The following is a 25,611-nucleotide window of genomic DNA, read 5'->3' as shown; positions in this document are numbered from 1 at the left end:
AATTTGCAATAGTCAAGCACTGGAACAAGTAAAATGGACAAAAGAAAAGGAATGCAGTTGAACAAATCTGACCTACACTCATGCGTGAAAACATTATGACCACTCCCTGCTGTGAGACTGAATGCCCCATATTGGCGCTGTAGGCACCTGACATGGTGAGGAAAGTAAATAGATAGAACACGGTCTAATGGGGAATCATTCTGGTGACGATAGTGGCTGGAAACGGGAAAATTTACTGTCATAAGAAAACCTGACATAGGGTAAAATGGAACAATGGAAAGTCCTGCATGAAACAACAAGTATATGGAAAAGAGAAATTGTTAGTCACCAAATAGAGGCAGTGTTAAGTCGCAGATAGACCCAAAGAAAAAGAATTGCGATGCGCTTTTGTAAGCCAGTCATAGCACATGTCACATGATCTCGCCACCCGATGACAGCAGATATTCAGAGCATAGGACACGTGATGTAGTCAGCCAACAGCAACATCACTGTTAAGTAGCACGAACACGGAAAGTTAATAGTTTAAATTAATATACATAGTGTTGCTACAAGACAAGCAAAGCTTTCACATATAATATTGGTCTCTAAGGTTAATAAGCTGCAAGAGAAGCTAAGCTTTCGCATACAATGTTGATCTTTTTCGCATGTGTTACACTTTAAGATATATCACGTGAATGTGCCAGTAAAATTTTTGATAATGACATAAATGTCTGATCTTCTGGGTTCGAAATTCTTCTAAATGGCTCGTCACCAAAGAGTTGATTTTTAAATGAGAGTCAAACGCTCTGTGATTTAATAAATTCAAGGTACATTCTTGCATATAGTTAACTTATGTAAAAGGATATTTACTTTGAAAGTAACACTTTTCAAACCACTACTCACAATATTTTCCTGCGACCTGCTAGAAATAGGTTAGTTTCAGCAGTTGCCAGAGAGTGCAGGTAACAAGCGACATCATGCTTGTGGAGCTATCATGATGTAGGAAGCCCGTATATGCGTATGTGTAAAACATTGAAAGATCATACATAAAAGAAACAAGACATGATACTCCAAGAGCATCGGAATTTCGTGAACCATATTAAAATGTGCACATTTAAAGTGCATACTTAAAGTGCACATTCGTATGTCCACATTTCCAATGAAGTAGACCTCGACCTGATATTAAGCTTTTCAGTGTGGCTTTCGGAATGTAAATTTTCTTGGAGCACCAGTACTGTATATCACGTTTGGTTCTTTATTATGGCATAATGCCATACGTGCTAGAAAATGAAAACGTGTGCTTGAAATGCAGCGAACAGTTGAAACTACCCAGTACTGTGGAATTAACCCTCTAACAGTAAGGTTGGGGTTGGATCCGACCCAGCGAATCTGTTTTGTTTATAACTCCCCTCTCCCTTTTCTGAGAGCGCTGTGGTTATAGCTACCATATCAGCCAGTCATCCCGAGAATGCCGAGGAGGCCACATCAGTCTGGTGAGTGACCTGCAGCTACCCTCTCTATCCGAAACCTACATTACCTGCGCTCGGGTTGGATCTGACCCCACCTTACTGTTTACGTCACACTTATTAGTTTCTTTTGTGGGGAGGATCAACCCCATATTGATGTTTATATTACATCTAAGTTTTATTTTCTCTTCGAGAATCTTACTAAAATGGCGAATCAACTCCTTACAACTCCTGAGGAGATATACAACGAGTTTCTCCGACAGGAGACTGAGTTAGAGGATGGCAACAATATCGATGCAGAAAACTGTTCAGAAACCGAGGATGATGTATTATCTAATACTGATGACATGATGTATTTCACTGTGCAGCAGGAGCAGCCGAGTTTGATAATTCTCAGTCAGATGTAGATGACGAGAGAAATATTGAGCTAAGTAAAGACTTAGAGACAATGTGGACCAACACACCATCCATTCAAAATTTTCGAGGACACCAGCGTCAAATATTATTACTCATCTCCCTGGTCCATGTGGGGAAACAAGGGGGGTCACTAGTGAACTGGAAATATTTTTATTATTTATAGATTCGAAAATTATGGAAAAAATTGTTTTGTGCGCAATTCTTGAAATTGAGAAATCTAGGCAAAAGTACAATACGGTCCAGTGGGTTCATTCACCAACAGAGAGCGTTGAAATAAAAGGGTTGATGGGCCTTCTCTTCATGAATGGTGTCCTAAAAAATTCTATGCTCAGTGTAGATGAGATGTTCTCAGCAACCTATGGACCTCCGGTATTCCGTTGCACTAAGTGCAAGAAAAGGTTTGCATTTCTTCTAGAAAACCTCCACTTCGATGATAAAGCCACCAGAGAGGCCAGAAAATCAACAACAAATTTGCGACTTTCAGAGAAGTGTGGGACATGTTTGAATCTAACAGTGAAAAAAAATATAGTCCATCTGAATATGTGACAGTAGATGAGACTTGAGTTTTCGGGGTGCCTGTCCATTCAAAACAAATATTGGTTGAAAATAATGTCACTATGCGATGCAAGGACATTCTATTTTTTGCGTGGCATTCCATACACTGGAAAGGACAACAGAATAAAGAGGAGACCTGGAGATTTGCCTTTACCTGCCCAGTATGTTGTTATAACAAATATTATATGCATTTAATTGATAATAAAACTTTTTCCCATTATTCATTTTTTATTTTACCCCAAAAAATCGATATTTGGAGGGTGGGGTCTGATCCAACCCCACCTTACCATTTATGTCAGGAAACTTCACCTTACCGTTAGAGGGTTAAACATTTCGTTTCAAATACATTGACTGCCTCTGCGGAAAAGGTTAATAAAAGTCAAATTTCATTAGCAAACAGAGAAAAATAACTTCATTGTCCCGCAAGGCGATTAATGCTTGACTGTCAGAAAGGGGAAATAAAACAAAATCTGAAACTAATGACATATTTTAGCCCTCCGCAATTATGTGAATGTATTTTAATTCACTTGATAGCTACTGGTCACAGATATCCGTTTTGTTTTCATTTGAAGTGAGAGTAAACGAAGGGGAAACAGCAAAATCACTAAATGTAAACACAGGTCACGTGGAGACTACCCACTATAACTTGGACTGCTCTGCACAAAGGCCCCGGATCTACGATATTTGCGAACCTGGTCAATACCAAAAAAATCGAATTTTCAAAAACATGTCCATCTTGTAGTGCACATCTTTCTGAAACATAACACGTGTGTTCGAGGAAATGCAAGACATATTATTTGGTCTTAAGTATGCCAAAGTGCAGTGCCACGCCTCTTCATAAAGCATTCTTCTACCACAAATCACTATATTTCGCTCTGTGGAATTGAAACGTGTATATTTTGTAATGGATGCCATCAAACTATATTCAGGACAGTGGAAATTGAAATGTCCTGTGGTGCCTCTCCTGCTCCCAGTTGGCCGGTTGGACAGCCTGGGCCTCTATTTTTTTTTCTCACAATTAATAGCCGATGGGATTATTTGTAATCGGGAGAACAAGAACTCTTCAGAAAATTTGAACTCTTTATTGCCTGTTAGCTAATAACTTGCTGTTTTGTGTGAAATAAAATTAAATATAGAATACATAAAACCAATAAAGACAAGAGATAACCAAGAAATTACACATTTCTTCAATCCTTAGTTCATAGCACTTTTTTCCTCTCTAATCTTGCCACAGCTTTACATGGCGCGCTTTCCTTTCTGCGAAAGAATCTATTACCTCAAAGTTCGTCAAACGTTTTGCTACATGAAAAATCGGAAAGTCGTTATCTAATACTGAAAAAGCTGTTAACACAAATAATACCCAAGACTGGTGTGGTTTCTCGATCTGATTAAGACTATTTTGTCACTGTCTGCTAGATAAAACAAAATAGGCCTTTCTAATATGGTAGCAATTTTGTAACACACAGCAAATAAATGAGACTGTTCTGGCACAAATGCCCATTTTTATAACACAACAGAATATAATTCATTAAGTACCAATACCAAATACCTATTAGGCCTATTACAAGCAAAAAGCTTTATGTTAGGAAATAGTTTCACATTTCATTCATACGCACCAGTTTCTCAAGCACGAGATGGAAAAGTAGTATTAAAAAATTTTTATACAAATTTGGAATCGTCTTTTTCTTCCATAATTTGTTTTATTTCCCCATTTCTTCTCCTTCTCCGTTGTAACAAACAATCTTGTCACCACAAATTCTGTAGCTATTCGTGCCATTGTCAAAATTTGTTCGTCGATTAACTTCACTAACCCCGCCGGAATCACAGGTTTAGTTATCCCGCGATTATTTTCCAGTTAGGCATTATACGTGTTCGTACAACACATTACTTCCAGAATAGAACTTAAGCGGCTGCCATCCGGGGACTGCACTACTCGTCCTTACTAGTGTAGTGATCTGGTCAAAAATTTTCTGTCAAAATTTCATTTTCTTGGATACACCGAGAAGATAATACGTAATCTTTCTCACCTGTTATTCCTGTCAGTCGATTATTTCCATTCAGGTAGTGTGAATCTATGGATTTCGCTACTAATTGTAACAACACTGATCATTCGTAAACCCAATCAACCACGTAATCAGACAGTGAGTAGTATTCATCCGTTTGGCTTTACTCCGCTCAGTTCGTATAGCCCTACCCCCTTTTGTCTGCAGAAAGTTTATTTCTAGATGTGAAGAGGATTCTCCTGTCAGAGACATCACGTATACTATGCATGCATTCAAAAATCAACTTATGATTCATTCAGAAATCAACTTAAAAGTGTTCAAAAATGTTCAAAAACCAACAGGGAAGCGTTTCAAAATCATATTAATAATCAATAGACAAACATGCGCTGGATGGTAGTCACTTTGTGAAACAAGTTTTTTCCCCCCTTAAGAATATGAATTTGGCGCCCCCTTTTCGCGGTAGCATCTAACTGCTTGCTGCGACTGCTTGCACAGCCAACAGCCACATTTCTGTAGCCAGAAGTGGGAGACTCTACTACTCAAACGCGACTCAACTGCGCATGCGCCCACTTGTAACTGCTAAAACAAATCTAATGTAAACAGTTGCGACTTCACGCTCATCGGAGGCAATTTTCTGTTATGAAGCATTGCATAGTCTTCCTAAAGCCTTTGACACATTTTGCAGTTGGCGGACACTTGCATGAGCACTGTGTGTTGTTGTTGTATATGGCCTTTCCTTTGCAAATTTAAGTTATCTTCGTTTTTTTCTCTCATTCATGTTTTATTGTTGAAGTATTATTCTGCAGTAGCGGGTTACAGTAATTTTCTTTGTTAGAGTATCGGTTCTTACCGGTCAAAATTACGAAAATTCAACTGAGAACTAAAACAATGAAAAATTGCCGGAATTCTAAAAAAATCCTGGGTTTTTCCCGGTTTTCTCCCAGATGAAAAAATTCCCGGGTTTTTCCTGGATCTCCTGGTTGTCCCAGGTCATATACACCCTGAAATGGTTTCTGTGCAATGTGACCATATCTGTAACAGTCCGTTTGGGTGTATATTTTATGGTCACCACAGTGCCACAACACAGTGTAAGCAAAAATTCTAATCACAGAAGGCAGTTTGCACACATCTCCTAAACTAAAAAGAAAATGCCTTTGAAAAATTTCACCTTCTTGCACCTGACACCAGGTGTAGAAGTACGGTGGCCTAGATATCTTGGGTTCAGACACCTTTTCCTCCATTGCAAGGCCAGTGTCAGCCTGAAAAGTTAGTTAAAAGACCAGCTACTACTGAATGATCTCAAACTCTTCTTCTTTGCACAATGTGTATTCAACTGATGTTACAATGTGTACATGGGCACTTTACAGTTGCTTACAGCCCCAAGCTATTCAGTATTAGCACTTTACAATGTCTCTTCTGTATCAGGGCCATCAACTAATGACTTTTTCTTCATAGAGATGTCAACATCAATGTCTCCTACTCCTGGCAGTTTAATGGACCAGAGTGTATCTTCCATGCAAGAATAAGCAGCTGAAATGGAACTCCAATGGTTCTTGATGTGGTATTGGTGTCACATTTCCTGGTACATATCTGTAACCATCTTGTGTTTGATATCAGTAGATTTATTTAGTAAAATTTCTTTTCAGCAGCCTTTATTTGTGTATGCTGAGGTGGACCTGCTAGACAGTTCCATTCAACTGCGCTCAAAACAGTGTTCGTAGTACTTTGTCTTCTTGTGCATGGGTGGATGCTGAAATGAACATTATTTATCTTCCAAACCACTTGAATGAGAAACAACTGAACTTTGAATCTTCTTCATTCACACAACAACATCGCCTTTCTCATAATCCAATCTCATATACTAAGCAGGTTGACAGACCTTTTCAGTTCATGTCACTTCTTCTGTGAATTTCTCTCTCTAGGCATAGGCTATCCCTTCCATGAGTCGCATACCCTTTACTCTCCAACATGTTTATTGTATAGGAACCACTGCATGACAAACACTCACCAATATGCAAAGCATCCTACTCTCTTTTGCTATTCATCCAAATGAAGATGCTGTTCCTTAACCTTTTGACCCCTCTTGGTCACTATAAAGTTACTTCCCATGCTCCTCTAAATTCACATTCATACTTATACTTCTTTTCATTTGGTATCTCAGTGCTGGTATTACTTAGAGTTTGTTACTTATATTACCATATTTCACACCACTGATCATTTTAAAAGAGTCAATAATGCCTGTACACTGTTCACTTCTATGAGTTACCTCAAGTATTGTTGCTCTTATTTTAAATATTTTAAACTCTCCTAGCACAACATATTCTCTATTTAAAACTTTAAGGAGTACAACAGTATGAAGTTATCACATTTAACTTACATGTTAGCACAGCATGATCTCCTTTAGGGAACATTTTCCCTTCCTCTACCCCTCGTTTATCAGATGTTTCTAACATGTTACCAAACAATACCATAAATGACAGTATAATTTATAATATATCAAAAACAAAATCTATGTGTATTTAATACATATATTGTCTGTACTTCTTTGGTCCCTTTAATAAGGTAGCTTCTATATTAGAATTTTTATCATTTGAGGAGTATACTTTTGTTGCTATTTCCTCACCTTGACTTTTCGAATCATCTAACTCTGTCTAATATTTTTAGTTTCTCTCCTTCAGTCTCAAAAAGAGCCATCAACTCCTCAATCTTTGTAGTCAGAACTGGCATAAAACTATAACCAAAAATAAATATTTAGATTTAAAAGTATTTTAATACAAACACTTCTTATCCGCCTTTCTACACCAATTCAAACATAAACACAGGACACGAAATCTACGTTCTGGTCTGAGTATTCTCACCAAATGATGAAAACAGGTTGTTGCAGTGTGATGCCGGTGAGTGGCAAACATGTAGCCAATGCAGCATGTCTATGAACTGCGCCGCTGACAGTGTGTGAAGATTAGTTGCCGTTGTGTCAATCATTGCCTGCTGTAGCAGTGTTGTGGACTGCTGAGTTAGTAGTAGCCCTCTGACCCAAGACAGGAAATCTTCTTAGACAAATGATGAAACCTACTAGTGTTCCAGTGTCTAGTTTGACTTGAACACAGTTGTATTTACTGTTGTTGTCCAAGTTGCTGTGGACAACGAAGTATAATCTCAAACTCCTGTTTTCATTCAATTGTCTTAAATTCTTCTTTTAGGTAGTATTTGAAATTACTTTTCTTTTTATACTTCAATTTATTATGCTACACTACATACATTTAGTCTTTTTTTCTTTTGTTGTTGTTAGTATCGGTTGTCCTTGGCAACATGGATTTTCCCAAATTATTTCAACGAAATTTGCATAAAATTTTCTTCTCCTCTCTTTTTTTAGTCCTGATAATACATGTTCTTCACCTAGGTCACGATCATGAGATCGAACTGCGATGGTTTGTGGTGGGGCATCAGTGCTACATTGCCCATGTGCAATCTGTAACTCTCTTATGTTTGATATCGGTAGATTTTTTTAATAAAATTTCTTTCGGTTGTCTCCCTTGATATTTGCTGAGGTGGACCTGCTAGCCAATTCCATCCAACCATGCTCCAACAGTCTTCACAAGACTTTGTCTTCTTGAGTGTGGATGGGAGCTGAAAGAAAGCATTATTTGTCTACCTAGAAACATGAATGACATAAACAACTGAACTTTAAATCTTCTTCATTAAAACTTTCTCTTACAGCAATATTGTCTTTCAGAACATTGTTTCATATATTAAGCTGGTTAAGAGATCTTCTTTAACACATGCAGCATGTGAAGAAGCATGACAAGATGTATATCTTAACATAAGCCAACTCAACAGCTATTTCTTACACCATCTATTGTAACTGTGCCTTTTTTTCTTTTTGTCCTTGTCTTCTGAACACCTTCAAAGCATGACGCAATGCAACAAATGGCCCCACACAGCAGGTGGAGACGCTCACTTGTTGTCTCTTCTTGCAGTGATGCGTGCAAGGAGTTCTCCCATCTGCACACATTGTAATAATATCGCATACAGTGTGCTGTCCTGACACTTAGTCAACTACTACATGTCACAAACATCTTCCCCCTTTATGGAAACTTGGAAGTGAAACAGGTCACCCTAAAAATGTGAGATCACACTTCACAATGTGGAGAAATCACTCATTGCAGAAAGTGCCACAACACAGTGTAAGCAAAAATTCTAATCACAGAAGGCAGTTTGCACACATCTCCTAAACTAAAAAGAAAATGCCTTTGAAAAATTGCAGACCTCAGTCACTAGATTGAAAGATCAGCCTGGGCTGTGACACCTGGTGACAATGGCTGCTTGTGAGTTGTGGTTCTGAGAGTGCATGTACGTTTTCTATTTCGGGAGAAGGACTTTGTCCATAAGCTTAATATTTTAGCAGTCATTTCCTTGTACCCATCTGTAACTCAACGCCACCTCTATGTTGTGGGTAGCAATCTTACCCTTCCATATTGTTGTCATGAAAGAGGGTAAAATGTTATGACATGGCACCCGGGACTGAGCATTTGGAAAATGACGTTGAAACCACAAAGGCGACAATGTGTTGGACATCCACACCTCATCAGAGATCATGGAGGCCTGTGGCTTGCCTGCAGTGGCGAAGTGTTGCAATTTTTGTAGGGTAGGCTGAGGATTACGATTTTCAAAACAAGAAAAAATCTTAAAACAAAGACTTGTGAAATAGAAACACTGCAAAAGTACCTTAATTACAGATTTCTAATAGGATTGAAGTGACTACAGAAATTGTTATAAATAAATACAAAAAATATTAAACACCTTCATATAAATAAAAATACAACACAGAGTAACTCACCGTTACATTTCTTATATATTAGTTCTATCCTCCAGTCCCTTTTCTGGGCGTAAACATCATAATTTATAAGGCTCTTAGCTTCCACTATGTATTTCAGAATAATTTCCTCACATCTTAGTCTTTCAACAGTCTTAATGCAGTTTTCAATTTTGAGCTTACAGGATCTTATGTCCACAGTTTTACTTTGCAAGCTGGCCAACAAAATACTTGTATGCTGGAAAATTGTATTGTACAACTGCAGTAGAAAAAGAAAAGTTTGATTATCCAGTATACTATTTAGCCCAACTGCTCGATGAAAAGAATTATCATCCCACCCTTCATTGTTCATCACATCATTAAATGCTGTTCTCAGTTTGTATAGTGAAGATTAATGATTTGTACACTGCGTGAATGAAAATTCTACCTTGTTTCATAATGACTTGGTAGTTTAGCTCCCCTTTCCCTTAGAAGTTCAATTCTTTTGCTGGAACGGTTAAAAATTTCGTGAAATTCTGATAGATTTGCTACAAAAGTTTTCGCGTGTGTAATTTAAAAAAAAAATTTTTTTTTTAAGCATGCAGGAGGCCAAGTTCAACTGATGTGCATGAATGGACACCGAATGGACACCACAATTTTTCCCTACCACTGCACTGCAGCTACAGTATATTTGTGATACTAATTTGTTTTTCAATGTTCCAACTGTTCAGCACTTGAAACTAAACACTGGCTATGCCTTGTGCATTCCGGTCTTTGGATATGTCATAAAACTCTATGTTTCTCTCTTGTATTTCTCCTGATTCGTTATTTGCAAAATAAAAAATTACACTCATTTGACTTCTAATTGAGATATCCATTGTTTCATCAGCTTGTACTGATATAAAAGGGAATATTTTTAATTTCACTTGAAATTTATTCTTTAACAACATCCATAATACAAGCTTTTAATTCATTCTGTGTGTCAGAGGAAGTGCCTTTAAATACTCCATCGGATGTTACATATCTTTCATGTATGGTTTTTCTTCCACTAAGAAATCCAAAAGTTCTAAATAATTTTCTTTATTTACTGACACCTCAGACTCGTCATGACCTTGAAGAGCTAAATCTTGCTGTACTAAAAAGCAGACAGTCAAAGTAAGTCTCTTCATAATACTTCTCTTTTGATCACCCTTCTCATTACAATTCAAAGCCTCCAGACGTGTTGTTTTTGAAAGAGCATGGTCAATTCTTACTGTACCTAGCTGATTGTATTTAACAGCTGCTGTTATATGTGAAATGGAACATCCATGTTCTTCAGCTTTTGAAAGGAAATTTTGAAGACTCTCTTCACCTTCTCCCCACTTATGCCATTCCAAACCATCATTACCTGTTCCAAATAATACACAGTAATAACAATAAAGTTTGTTCCTTACAATGTTGCCACAACTGTGGTTTGGGATTGTACCATTGCGTTTGGAAACAGCTTACAAATTTTCCATAAGATTTTGTAATAGGCAGACTTGGTTGGCATCAGCTTTCACTCTTTCACCAGGAGTTTATCTTCCAAAGAAAGGCGAGAGAGGACTGCAGGGTTTTCTATTAAAAATTCAGTGGGCGTCCACTGGGGCCAAGCTGCACAATAACCCTGGGTTCGGTGTGGGGCAGTAATGGGGTAGGTGGACTGCTGTGGCCTGTTATGGAGTTGTGAACCACTGAGGGCTATGGAAGGACGAAGCCTCTCCACCGTTTCTAAGTCCCCGGTTTAGTACAATACCATACAAATTTTAATCTGAGGAACAATGAAAATACATAGACTATTTCCTATCATCTTGGAACAACATCCAATGATGCCTTCACATTTATTTTCTATGAATTATGAATGCCTTCTTGTTCTTTGTGTTTTAAGTAAGCATTTAAATTAAGCATTTATGGTGTTTCATTCTACCTGGCTTGCTGCTAGTGTGTAAAGGATGCAAAGTAGTGTTGTTAGGGAACTGCTGAATGACTTGTCATTCCAATGCGTGTATCCGCCAGCATGTGAGAAGTAGAAACAAATCAAACACCAGCTTTTAAAAACCGTATCCAGGCTGTAGAAACCCCAGTCCATCACGTGAAAGAAATGGGATTACTGTGAATGCTCATAAGAAGCATGGAACTCCAAGATACTATTGGTTGCAAAGCTAGAGGAGTGGTGCATTATAACACTGACGGGTGCATATACAAAGCTCAGACATACAATATTTGAAAACATTTATTAGGGTATGTGAACAGATCTGATTAAATTCAGTTTGGATGAATTGTTTTGAATTTTTTGGGTAGGCTCAGCCTTAGAGCCTTAATGGATGCACCGCCACTGCTTGCCTGCTATATTAAGAAGGTTAGGCAGTGATCTGTGCAACATCTCATGACAGAGTACGATGTTGGTGAAGGCACAAGTGTTTCAGAGCACAGCATTCAGCACACTCTGCAGCAGACAATCCCTAAGTGGTCCCACACTTGTGACAAAGCAAGTTGGGATATTTTTACTTCTCCTCTTGTTTTGCCATCTGCCTACTTAAATTCATTTTTTCAATTTTAACTAATTACCATTAACATACATGAATATAATCTGCATTTCCATAGAAGAGAAAGGTTGGCATCCAGTTTTACAGAATATAGCACCTGATCTAGTTTCGTGCTCAGTTTTATGAATGTAATTGATTTTCTAATTTAATTCAATCATGCCTAGTTAGTATCTTTTGTTATAGGGTGAAATCAGTGACTGTTTCATAACTTAAATTGTTGGTGTATAAACAAATAAAAATTCTATAATTATTAAAAATGTTTGCAAGAGGAAACACTAGCATTCTTTAAGTATTTATTTGGCTCTATTCGAAAACATGTTTGCAAAGCCAGCCCTTAATTAATTCCAAATTAATTACAGTTTTGTCAAAAGTATTGTTTGCATAACAATATTTGTTAATTTCATGATTTAAACAAATAATTCGGCCTAAGACTTGTAGTAGAAGAAACTCTTAAAAAGACTGAATTTTTTGATGTATTCAGTTAATTTAATGAGTTAAGTTTTAATTGTAATTTCTGTAAATTTAACTTCGAACAATGTGTAGTTTCAGTACCTATTATTGGAGGATATATAAGGGCCCAATTTTTGGTCCCGAGACAGTCAGTCCATGGCTCGTTTCAGATCAGAAACCTGTGTTGATTAGAACAACAACAACAACAACAATGCTTCAACTTAACTGTGAAATAAGTGTTGACAATTAGGCCGTGTGTTAAAACAATGACAGTGTCTGCTCCACATGTGTAGCAGTATGTGGAGGTTTGCCTGCATACTATTAATGATGCTTATGGAAAGTTAAAACAATAGTGCACTGGCCACATATAACTGTGTACTACTGGGCAGGTTGTGAACAGTGAATGTACACCTATTGGCTACATCATTTAAAGTAGTCAGTGTTGTACTTCCACAACCCATTTTTCAGTCAATGTATCAAAGCAGTACGTCGACACTGAGGACAACAAACAAAGAAATAAAGTAGGCAAACACATCACACATTGACCCAACAATACTGTCAATTATGACTGCAACAGCCACGAGATCCTCAAGATCGAACCAAGGATCGATGACAACATATTTCTTGATGCCTGGATATAACACTCACTCAGGTGAATGGCTGCTTGAAACATGCACTGTTCCACACGTGCATGCCAGTCGGGACATATTAAACTATGACAGAAATTCATCTGAGTTTTGTTGGGAGCTGTGGTAGAAATCACAGGCTCCGTGACAGTATCTGCCATCAGGATAACAGCCCATGTTACAAGGCCAGAATCATGCTACAGTGGTTTGGGGAGCATGCTAGTGAACTCTTGCTGATATCTTGTCCATCAAATTCACTAGATCTGAAGTCAATGGAACACCTTTAGGATGCTGCTGAGTGCAAGCACCAGCTCATAATTTATGGGAATTTCATGAGTTGTTCTTTGACTCTGATACCACATGCCTCTGGAAACCTACCAATGACATGTTGAATCAATGTCACTCAACATCACTGCTCTGTTGTACTTCAAACTTCAACCAACATGCTGTTAAACAAACTGTCTTAATGTGTTGGCTTATCAGTGTATAATGTAGGAGACATTAAAACACTCATATTAGTGAAAATGCAGAAATCTCAGTATAGACACTTATGTATCACATAAATGTCTATGGTACAAATAAATGATTTACAATTTTAGTTGAGCCTATGATATTATTTGCATTCGACAATAAGTATGTGCAATTACCACTTCTCCCTTCCCGACTCGTTTTTTTCAGTCATTTCCACCACCCTTCTCCGCCTGTTTTTGGATGTCATCTAGCCTTCATTCATTTCTGGTAGCTATATATGAAAGACATAAGAGCATTCTGAAAAAATATTTCTGTGGTCCGTTGATATGCTTCTGAAAAAGGTTGACTATTAAAAGTGAAGGAGATGCCTCCATAAGGTATCAGCTGCTGTTAGCTTGTATGAAGTTGAAATAAGGTCATTTCTGCACTTTAAAAAAATAAATTATTTAATTGTGCACCTCAGTAGGAATTAAATGCCTTAAGTAATTGCACTTGGTACTTAAGAATTCAGCCCTTCTATGGAAGTGGCCATTGAATGGCTGAACAAATTTGAACAATGATGGAGGAGGACATCTACTGTACCTAGCAATGTTTGTATGTTCTGTTGGCCTTCTCTGTGATCTATTGAGGACACACTGCTTGTGTTAAAAGTCTTTCTTAGGGATGGTATCATGATCCAAGAGAAGAAGTCAATGAAACTTAGCAGCATTACGGAAGGTAATTAGACTGAGTGCAGCACAGTATATTAAAATTTTATATACTTTCAACAATAAAGTATTCTTTTGATTTAAATGAAAGGGCAGTTCTGAAATGAATTACATTGATTCTCCTGCCTACAAAACTTGCTAAAGTAATTTCTTATCAACTAATCACTTCACTGAATCAATTTTAGCTAGTTACACGTGCAATATGACAAGAATATTTTTGTCTATCTATCTGATACTTCATTATACTACAAACCTACAAAACCAACAACATATTACATCTACCATAATGAATGTAGTAAAAATTACCCTTCAGAAACAATTGTCCATTTTCCACCCATCAACCGGTAAAGGCTGACCTGCAATCCATTGGCAGGTTTTCCTTTGGCAGTGTCCAGAACATGGGTAGAAATTCCTTTCTTAGTACCTTGTGCAGTGCTCATCTCAGAACCAGCAATTTGCTGTAAATAAAAAATACATTTTTAATTATGCTTTGATATAAAATGTTCATTTATGGTATCCTTTACACAATGGATATCTACACCTGTGAAGCGCACTAGGGTGAAAGAGGTAAAGAAAGAACTAGTGATTATATATATCTACATAGAGAGAGAGAGAGAGAGAGAGAGAGAGAGAGAGAGAGACACCTTGAAAGGTGAACACAGTGACTAAATTTGCTGTAAATGTTCTGAATTCTATAGCTATTGGACACTAGTAAATGCAATACTTTTAATAAGAAAATACAAACCGGAGATGAGTTCAAGTGTGAATGTATGACTTTAATTCGGCCTACAGCAACTTCAGCTTGTCTTGAGGCTGTAGACATATCTGCACTGAGAGACTATCTCTTGAAGAACTTTATCACTTCGAGGGTTAAAAGGTCATGTCAACAGCGTCTAACCTATGACCCATTCTTAACAGCGGAGTTAAGCCTGATTAATCACATGAATATTATTCTAGCAGAGCTTTTGACAACACTTCACCTGATGTTGGTCTACAAAACAGTCTCCCAGTTTTACCATAAAATTTCCTAACTATAGAGAAATAAATAACTTTAGACTTTACAATAACAATAACTATTAATGCAAAACTTCTAGCATCTGGGAACATTGTCTTTGAGATAAAGACAACAAAATCTAACAGCACAAATCATTTAGACACCATATGCACTAAAAAATGGATTTTATGACAATACATGCATTTTATGTACTGTATTGAAAAACGTATTCAGTGGCAGCAAATACTGTTTTTCCCTACAATAGATTAAATACATTCAGTAAAGTTAAGCAAACAAGATGAAAACAAAACCTGTTAGTGGTTGCATAGATGGAAAACGAATAACCACCTTGTTCACCCAAGTTAACAGTGAAATCAACAGCGTTTTCTTTGTGAGGCAAATGATTAACTTTTGCAAGTTATTTGTGTGTCACAGAAAGACACATCACCAAACAATGGAAACTCCACACAGGAATATAAACAATGTAGGAAACAGACAGATTGCTACTTATCGTAAAGAAGACACGTTAAGTTGCCACAGCCTTCATGAACAAAAGAGAAACACACCATAAGGGTGACCAGACATCTGAATAAATCCGTACATGTCCTGCTTTTTATCTCTCATCCAGAGTCTTGGTGGAGTTCTTACACTGTCCTCCTTTATTGCAAAGTTGACCACAATAATATATATTTGAAGTTATTCCCGTTCTATTGATCTTTCACCGATTTTATCGATTTTTCACTACTAATATGGATGGATCCATAAGTGACTGCAACTATTGATTATTTAAAGTTTCCGTGTTGTATTTTCAGTTCACGATTGTCTTGGCTTAGCATTATAGGTTTCATGTCACATACTTAGTACTCATGGGCGAATGTAATTTTCTGTTTATTGAAGCCAAGTGAGTTTGCCTAAATGCAAGTGTACATTCTCAGATGTTCTTTCTTACAAATAGTTTGCCTTCCCTTCAAGAAAGGGAGAACTGAATTCAAAGCAGAATGTAAAATATGTGGAGCTGTAACTTACATGACAGTGGCCAATAAGTTTAAGAAATACCTCGGCAGAGTGTTTTTGTCGTCATGGTTTTATTTCATGGGTACTTAGTCATTCAATCTGTTTATATTCAGAAGACTGAATGAGAACAATTGGCCATAAAGTTCTCCAGTTCTGCATAACATACATAAACATCATTTAATTTATTTACATAAACAAAATTCAAGTCAATGTGTCACTGAAATATTTTAAATTCCTTGCACTAGGTGGGCAAGTTATCTAAGATCATACTACCACTCAGAAGCAAAAGAAAAATCTTCACGCTTGCACTCCAATGCCTAGGATAGACATATTACTTCAGCAACACCAATCTACTTTACCTTTTAAGTGACTGAGTTCTTGCTGGAGAAGGAGCACTAGCATTCCATAATGGTAGGCATCATTTTACCTACAGGTCAATGGACCGCATGCCAAAATTAGATGAAGTAATTTATTTTGATTCAGATGATGCTAAAAAGATCTCTTCAGCCAGAACAAAAACACAAAGCATTATAAACAATGTAATTGCTCCTCATGCCTTGAATGTAACCATGTGGGCTTTGAGCGGGACATCTTGTTTTGGTGTCTCGGCCGATGGAATTAGCCATGGCAACATAAAAATGTTCCTCATTCTTATTCAGTATTTTGATTAAAAACTTTGTGGTTTAAAAACAAAAGTAATTGATCTAAAATGTACTCCAAATGAAACATCTAAGACTGTTGCACATTATATTACAGAAACACTACAACATTTGGGTATTGCTAACAAATGTGTATCATTTACCAGTGATAATGCTAACACAAACTTTGGGGGTACAAATCACAAGGAAGACAAAAATATATACAGTTGACTAAAGGCATCTTCCTCCCCCCATGAACCATGGACCTTGCCGTTGGTGGGGAGGCTTGTGTGCCTCAGCGATACAGATAGCCGTACCGTAGGTGCAACCACAACGGAGGGGTATCTGTTGAGAGGCCAGACAAATGTGTGGCTCCTGAAGAGGGGCAGCAGCCTTTTCAGTAGTTGCAGGGGCAACAGTCTGGATGATTGACTTATCTGACCTTGTGACACTAACCAAAATGGCCTTGCTGTGCTGGTACTGCGAACAGCTTAAAGCAATGGGAAACTACAGCCGTAATTTTTCCCGAGGGCATGCAGCTTTACTGTATGGATAAATGATGATGGCGTCCTCTTGGGTAAAATATTCCAGAGGTAAATTAGTCCCCCATTCGGATCTCCGGGCGGGGACTACTCAGGAGGACGTCGTTATCAGGAGAAAGAAAACTGACGTTCTATGGATCAGAGCGTGGAATGTCAGATCCCTTAATTGCGGCAGGTAGGTTAGAAAATTTAAAAAGGGAAATGGATAGGTTAAAGTTAGATATAGTGGGGATTAGTGAAGTTCGGTGGCAGGAGGAACAAGACTTTTGGTCAGGTGAATACAGGGTTATAAATAGAAAATCAAATAGGGGTAATGCAGGAGTAGGTTTAATAATGAATAAAAAATAGGAATGCAGGTAAGCTACTACAAACAGCATAGTGAACATGAAACTTCCTGGCAGATTAAAACTGTGTGCCGGACCGAGACTCGAACTCGGGACCTTTGCCTTTCGTGGGGTGATGCTGCGGGAATTAGATTAGGAAATGAGAGGCTTAAAGTAGTAAATGAGTTTTGCAATTTGGGGACAAAAATAACTGATGATGGTCGAAGTAGAGGGGATATAAAATGTAGACTGGCAATGGCAAGGAAAGCGTTTCTGAAGAAGAGAAATTTGTTAACATCGAGTACAGATTTAAGAGTCACGAAGTTGTTTCTGAAAGTATTTGTATGGAGTGTAGCCATGTATGGAAGTGAAACGTGGACGATAAATAGTTTGGACAAGAAGAGAATAGAAGCTTTCGAAATGTGGTGCTACAGATGAATGCTGAAGATAAGATGGGTATATCACATAACTAATGAGGAGGTATTGAATAGAATTGGAGAGAAATTTGTGGCACAACTTGACTACAAGAAGGGATCGGTTGGTAGGGCATATTCTGAGGCATCAAGGGATCACGAATTTAGTATTGGAGGGCAGTGTGGAGGGTAAAAATCGTGGAGGGAGACCAAGAGATAAATACACTAAACAGATTCAGAAGGATGTAGGTTGCAGTAGGTACTGGGAGATGAGGCGGCTTGCACAGGATAGAGTGGCATGGAGAGCTGCATCAAACCAGTCTCTGGACTGAAGACCAAAAAAACAACAACAACAACAACAAAAACGACATCTTTGAACAATGAGAATTTAATCAATGGGGATGTCTAGCTCACATTTTGCATAGTGCAATTCAGCACATAGTTGATAATCTTTCTGTTGAAATCTTACTTACTGTCTGAAAGCAAGCCACCAAAGGTTTTCTTTCAGCTTTTTGAGAATACTTAAATGAACTCTACTAATGGCATTTGCATTCATTGATGTTTGTGTTCAATTTAAATATTCTGCAGCTAGAAAAGGAGGACAATTCTGTGCCTGAAGTGATTCAAATTTTGGATTCTGTATATAAGGTGCCAAAGGACCAATTAAATGAAAAATTCATTTGCCTAAAGGTTAAACACCAGATGGAAATTGCAACATAAAAAGGCTTTGATAAATAAGTTAAACTTTTTATGGAGGAAGCTATGTAGCTGTATCAATCGTGCCATGAATATTTAAAATGTTAGCTTTGTATGTTTGACGACTTTTCCTGTTTCAAATGGATGTCTCTTTAAAAAGAGGTTAACTACAGATATGTTGAAAAAAGCCTTTTTTATTTACAAGTTAATGTAAAGCTTTTGAAATTGAATGTGCAAATGTTCTGCCCAATTCTGTAATTTTAGGCAGTTTCAGAAACAGAACAGTAATGATCCTGAATTAGTGGTTTTTTTTTGTAGTACAAGATGGGCCAAGTATTTCCATGGAAGTAAGTCTATTGCTTGTCATTCTGAATCATTAAAAGTTGCTGGCAACTTTTTCAGTATATCATGCATAAAACAAATGCAGTGGACTGATGACAGGAACAGGTTGATCATTGAATATATTAAGGTATGTTGATGGTACAGTATTTTTTAAAAAGAACTTTCCTGCGTATCTTCTTACAACTATCTGCTAAGCAAGCCTACACCTCTACAGGAAGTTGTATCTTCACAGAAGTACCAATAAAAGTTAAGGAATGTTTGCTATTAAATAAATTAAATTTGAATGAATGTTTCTGTGTGTCCTCTTTTTTTTATAACTTTGTCATCCTTTTTGAAGCTGTTTGTTCTCTTTTTTTATATACATCAGCATCTGGACACCCTACATACCATCACAATAGACAGCATTATCTGTAGTGCGTGCTGCAAGTGGGTACAGTTAACTCATGTTGTAGTATCCAAAACAATACTAATAACTGCAAAATGAATGCAAAAAATTAATAAAAATAGCTTCTGCTTCTGCAGCAACTGATGCAGAGCCATAAAGTCTCATACACTATGTGATCAAAAGTATGCGGACACCCCAAAAAATATACATTTTTCATATCAAGTGTATTGCCAGGTACTCCATATCAGCAACCTCAGTAGTCATTAGACATCATGAGAGAGCTGAATGAGGCACCTAGGTCCACTGTTTCCGATGTGATAGTCAAGTGGAAATGTGAAGTGACATGTACAGCACAAAAGCTTACAGGCCGACCTTGTCTGGTGACTGACAAAGACCGCCGACAGTTGAAGAGGGTCATAATGTGTAATAGGCAGACATCTGTCCAAACCATCACATAGGAATTCCAAACTGCATCAGGATCCACTGCAAGGACTATGACAGTCAGGCAGGAGGTGAGAAAACTTGGATTTCATGGGCACATCACGCCTCGCTTCGTGTAAGCAGCGTGAACATTGGACGATTGAACAGTGGAAAAACGTTGTGTGGAGTGACGAATCACAGTACACAGTGTGGCGATCCGATGGCAGGGTGTGGGTTTGGTGAATGCCAGGTGAGCGTCATCTGCCGGTGTGTGTGTTGCCAACAGTAAAATTCGGAGGTGGTGATGTTATGGTGTGGTCGTGTTTTTCATGGAGGCCTACATTGGTGTTTTAACCACTTTCTTGCTTCCCACTGTTGAAGAGCAATTTGGGGATGGCTACTGCATCTTTCAACATGATCAAGCACCTGTTCATAATGCACGGCCTGTGACGGAGTGGGTTACATGACAATAACATCCCTGTAATGGACTGGCCTGCATAGAGTCCTGACCTGAATGCTATAGTACACCTTTGGGATGTTTTGGAACGCTGACTTCATGCCAGGCCTCACCAACCAACATCAATACCTCTCCTCAGTACAGTACTCCATGAAGAATGGGCTGCCATTCCCCAAGAAACCTTCCAGCACCTGATTGAACAAATGTCTGTGGGAGTGGACGCTGTCATCAAAACTAAGGGTGGGCCAACACAATATTGAATCTCAGCATTACTGATGGAGGGCACCACAATCTTTTAAGTCATTTTCAGCCAGGTGGTCAGATAATTTTTATCACATAGTGAATCATACTGCTCAAGTATTGATATGTAATCTTAGTTACCCAAAGCAAGGTGGTCCAGTCATACAGGAAAACAAAAATATACTGTTTTTAGTTTGGTTTCGTATAATTATCTGCATGTTACATTCAACAAAACTGCAACCACTCACTGTGATGCTGAACAAGTTAACAGTTGTAATACACTTTCTCCTTCCTTCTCTCTTAAAATCACATCATCATACTATAGCATACTCATAAATTCTGCTATGGACTAGGAGGAGCCATGAAGCACATATCTTTTCAGTTAGTATTTGTAATAAATTTTATTATTTCATTATATATTAATTTTTTGCGTCACTGTGCAGAAGATCGAAGATTTTTATGGCTGAATACCTCACTCCTACCTGTGCCCCACTGAGGCTGTGGATAATGTAATTCACTTATTTTTTTGGTATGACAATTATAAACGTTTCCGTTGCTTTCAAACTGTGAGTTACTGTTGACAACAAACTTCATAAGGGAGTAAATGTACTACAAGACTGCTGTCAATATGTCCAAAAGTTCATCGAAAGGTATGTGTCTACACGAACTTCTAGAGTGTACACCACATATTGTCTATTTCACACTTCTGTGCAACAAACATATTGTTCCTCTATGATGAGTTACCCAAGAATATAATGCCATATGACATCAGTGAATCAGAGTATGATTAGTAAAGAACTACCTGAAATTTATGTCTCCAAAATCTGATACTATCCGCAATGCACAGTTGCAGAACTCAAGACAGCTGTAACAAGGGGCTTACAGGTCCGATTATCATCAATACAAATACCTACAAATTTAAAATACTCAGTTTCATTTACTGATATGTCCCCACACTTTGTTCCCAATAGCGTTGTCAGGCCCTATGCAGTACAGAAGTGTGTTGTGGTATTGCCGTAAGAGCCAGAAAAGAATATAGTGGGGATATGTAAATATCTTAAATACACTTTTACTTGTCTGTCAAGCTCTCTTGATCGCACGTGGAATACTAACGGTTAGTGTAGTTAGTAACTGTCCTAGAAAAAAGATCATTGCTTAACACCAGTAAACCATACATTTCCGTATTTATGCTGAGGCAAATATAATAAGGTTCTCAAGTTTTCATAATAATAATGTTTATTCAATATCGAATAATCAGAAATTAACCCTTGAAATAAAACAGATTCAAAAAATACAGATTATTATTCTCAACACATCAGTTAATACTTTTGTTACAAACTAAAGTTTTGTTTTGAAATTAAAACATTCTTGATGCAATGTAACTTTTATTACAAAATGGTGAAGTTTCACTCAAATAGCAACTGTCTTCAGACCATATGCTCTGAAAAATAAGTACAATATAGATTTAGAGGGAAATCTAATAATAACAGTTAATGTAAGCTACATAAAATATGACTAAAATTAAAAAGTTATGTCCTTGATGGTAGGTGATGGCTGTGAGCAGAGCACATACCGTGGATGTATTGGTGTCAACTTTTGACTAAGAAAGAGGGGCTAAGGATTAAGTACTAATGCTCTGCTCATCACTTCTTTCATTACATCAGTAACACACAAAACTATTATTAAAGTAATTTAAACATAAAACAGTTGTATAAGAATTAACAGAAATGTTACATAACACTACATAAACAGCTGCTATGTAAAGGTGTTTGTCAAAATACATTTAAATAAATACAGGAGAATACCCAGCTATACGTATTTAGGTAGCCTCGGTGGGCATTTCAAGAAAAACTCATGCAACATAATCATAGCAAATACAGAGCTATGTGGTGCTGTTGGTTTCAATGGAGTAACAATCATGATGACAGGTAACAGAAGCATATACAGTATTAGGTATAAAGCCGTATATTACGTAGAAATTAGCAGTGCCATGATGACTGGCAACAGAAGTGCATGTAATATTAGGTTACCACTCATCATGACACGGATAATTTCTATATAATATACTGCTTTATACCTAATGTTATACACACTTCAGTTGCCAGTTGTAATGATGGTTACTTCACACTTTTCTTCAGTGGTTTCTATGCACATCAACAGCATCTCTATCCTGCATGGCAGCCAGTTTCTTTGCTACAATTACACTCTATGAGTTTTCCTAAAATACCAATACAGTATACTCCATCCACTTACAGCCGATTACAACTGGAAAGGTCTCCTGTATTTTTTTAAATGTAGTTCGACAAACTGCTTGATGTAGTAACTATTTATGTGTCATGTAACTTTTTTTATTAATTTTTGTACAACTGTTCTACATATACATTACTTTAATAACACTTTTATATGCTGTATGCCCAATTAACTTTAAATGATGCAATGTGATAAACATGGGTGGAACATTCAATATTTGACCCATAGCACCTCTGCCCTAGTCAGCAGTTGACATTTGTGCAGCCACGATATCTGCTTCATACACAGCAACTTCCTGCTATCGTGGGAACAACTTATTTTAATTTTGAAAATATTGTGACAAGGATAGATTGTTAGTCTCTGCAAAGATTATTCGTTGAGTTGCAAACAGGCATGACAAAAAGACTTTTACATACAACCTTCCAGTCAAAGTCTTCTTCAAAAAATAAATAAACACACACACACACACACACACACACACACACACACACACACACACACACGACTGCTCTGACCAGAATGCAACTGAAACATGGTGAACAGCAGAAACAATGTGGACTGGGATAGGGGAGTGCAAAGGGTAACAGGGTATGGGTCAGGGAAGAGGAAACAGCACTGCCTGGTGGAATTCGCAAGGACTCGAAGTGGCAGAGCAGAGCTGCCAGATGCAGCATCAGAAGGCAGTGGAGAATTGGGGGTGGACAGGAGAGCAGGAATGGGGGAGCAGAAAAGGGGAAAACATCGCTGGGTGCGTAGTGCATAATGATAGTGAGGGGAGGGGGAATTCTGAGGAGACGACAGGACAGATGAAGTGAAGGGTGTGGGGACAGTAGGTTACTGTAAGTTGAAGGTGGAATGATTTCAGGAGTGGAGAATGTATTGTAAGAACAACTCCTGTCTGTGCAGTTCAGAAAAGCTGGTGGTGGAGGAGAGGATCCATATGGCCCAGATTGTGAAGCAGTCTTTGAAAATGAGAATGCTATGTTCAGTTGCATGTTGTGCCACAGGTGGTCCACTTTGCTCTTGGCCACAGTTTGGTAGTGACCATTCATTCTCGTGGACAGCTGGTCGGTAGTCACATCAAGATAAAAACTGAACAATGATTGCAGCAGAGTTGGTACATGACATGGCTGTTTTCACAAGAGGACTGGCCTGTGATGGGGTAAGGTAAGCTTGTGTCAGGAGTGAAATACAAAGTGCTGTATGGGTTGATTGGGCAGGTCTTGGATCTGTGTCTCTCTCTTGGATATGATCCCTGTGATAAGGAGTGGCTGGAATTGGCTGTTTTATAGGAATGGATTAGGATGTTTCGGTGGCTGGATGGGCGACGGAACACCACTGTAGGAAGGGTGGGAAGTATTTTGAGTAGGTTGTCCATAATTTCAGGGCATGATGATAGATAAATAAAGCTCTGATGAAGGATGTGGTTCAGCTGTTCCCATCCAGGCTGGTATTGCGTGATGAAGGGTGTGCTCCTTGGTAGCTGTTTCTTGGAGGTAGTGGGGGGATTGGGGGTGTGTATGGATATGGCTTGCGAAATCTGTTTGCGGACTAGGTCTAGGGGATAGTTCCGGTCTGTCAAGGCATTAGTGAGACGTTCAAACATACCGGATAAGAGAGCTTCCGTCTCAGTAGATCAACCATCCCTGGCTAGCCAGGCTGTCTGTGAGGGAATTTTTGGTGTGGAAGTGATAGCAGCTGTCAAAATGCAGGTACTGCTGGTGGTTGTTGAGTTTAATGTGGACAGAGGTGTGGATGGCACCATCAGAGAGGAGATGATCAACGTCCAGGAAGGTGGTATGCTGGGTTGTGGAGGACCAAGTGAAGTGGATGGAAGAGGAGGTGTTCAGGTTGTGAAGGAATGAGATTAAGGTGCCCTGGCCCAGAGTCAGTGAGTGGAAAGGAAAGGAGCATTGAAGGGGAAAAGATTGTTGGATGCGTCGACAGAGAGCAGTGCACAATGAGAGTGAGGGGAGGAGAGCTCTGAGGAGATGACAAGACATCACTGTAGGAAGAGTGGGAAGGATTTTGGGTAAGATGTCCCTAATTTCGGTGCATGACGATAGATAAACAAAACCCTGACAAAGAATGAGGTTCAATTGTTCCAGTTCAGGGTGGTATTGGGTGACAAAGGGGGCACTGCATTTCAGATAGTTCTTGGGGATGCTGGGAGGGGAGGGGGCGGGGGGTGTAGGGATATAGCAGGGGTAATCTGTTTGTGGGCTGGGTATGGGGGATAGTGCCTGTCTGTGAAGGCCTTAGCGAGACCTTCAGCATACTGGGCAAGAGAGATCTTGTCATTGGAGGTAAGCCATCCCTGGGTGATCAGGCTGTATGGAAGGGATTTTTTGATGTGGGAAGGAGGGCAGCTGTCAAAATCTTTGATGTGGGAGGCTTGATGTCAGGCAGTTGGTCAGTGAGGACAGAAATTCTGTCAGCTACAATTGGGCATCCAGAACTATTAGGAGGATGTAGAAGGTGGGTGTGTGGGGGCGTCATAGGTGTAAGGAAAGAAATAGGTTCAAGGGAGAGGTTCTGGGAAGGGCCTGAGGCTTTAAGCAGGGATTCGAGGTTATGTTGGGCTTTGGGATTGGAGCAAATTGGCATGCTGACAGAGTTTATAGGTGGAGGAATCAGGCAACTGGCGGAAGCTATCTGCCATGTAGTCACTGCGATTCAGAATGACGTCATGGAACCTTTGTCTGCAGGCAGTATTTTAAGTCATGATCTGTTTTCAGGCTGTGTGTGGCTGTCCTTTCTTTTGCCAAAAGGTTGGTGTTCTTAGGAAGGGACCAGAGAAAGGATGGTAAGGGCAAGATGGAGGTAAGAAATTCCTAGAAGGTGATCACAAGGTGGTTAGGTGGGAG

At 38.5% G+C, this 25,611-nt stretch overlaps 1 protein-coding gene across 2 annotated transcripts in view; it reads right to left on the bottom strand.

Annotated features, from left to right (window-relative positions):
• The window catches only part of LOC124795009, a 78,249-nt gene that overhangs the window by 12,056 nt on the left and 40,582 nt on the right, over nt 1–25,611 (bottom strand). For both annotated transcript variants that reach the window (XM_047258771.1, XM_047258772.1), the window contains one exon: nt 14,337–14,488. In XM_047258771.1, coding sequence (XP_047114727.1) covers nt 14,337–14,488 — 152 coding nt within the window. The remainder of the gene's footprint in view (nt 1–14,336; nt 14,489–25,611) is intronic.

Source organism: Schistocerca piceifrons, chromosome 4, assembly GCF_021461385.2.
Source record: "Schistocerca piceifrons isolate TAMUIC-IGC-003096 chromosome 4, iqSchPice1.1, whole genome shotgun sequence".
Taxonomy (NCBI): Eukaryota; Metazoa; Arthropoda; class Insecta; order Orthoptera; family Acrididae; genus Schistocerca; species Schistocerca piceifrons.
This window is presented reverse-complemented; position numbering and strand designations above follow the sequence as displayed.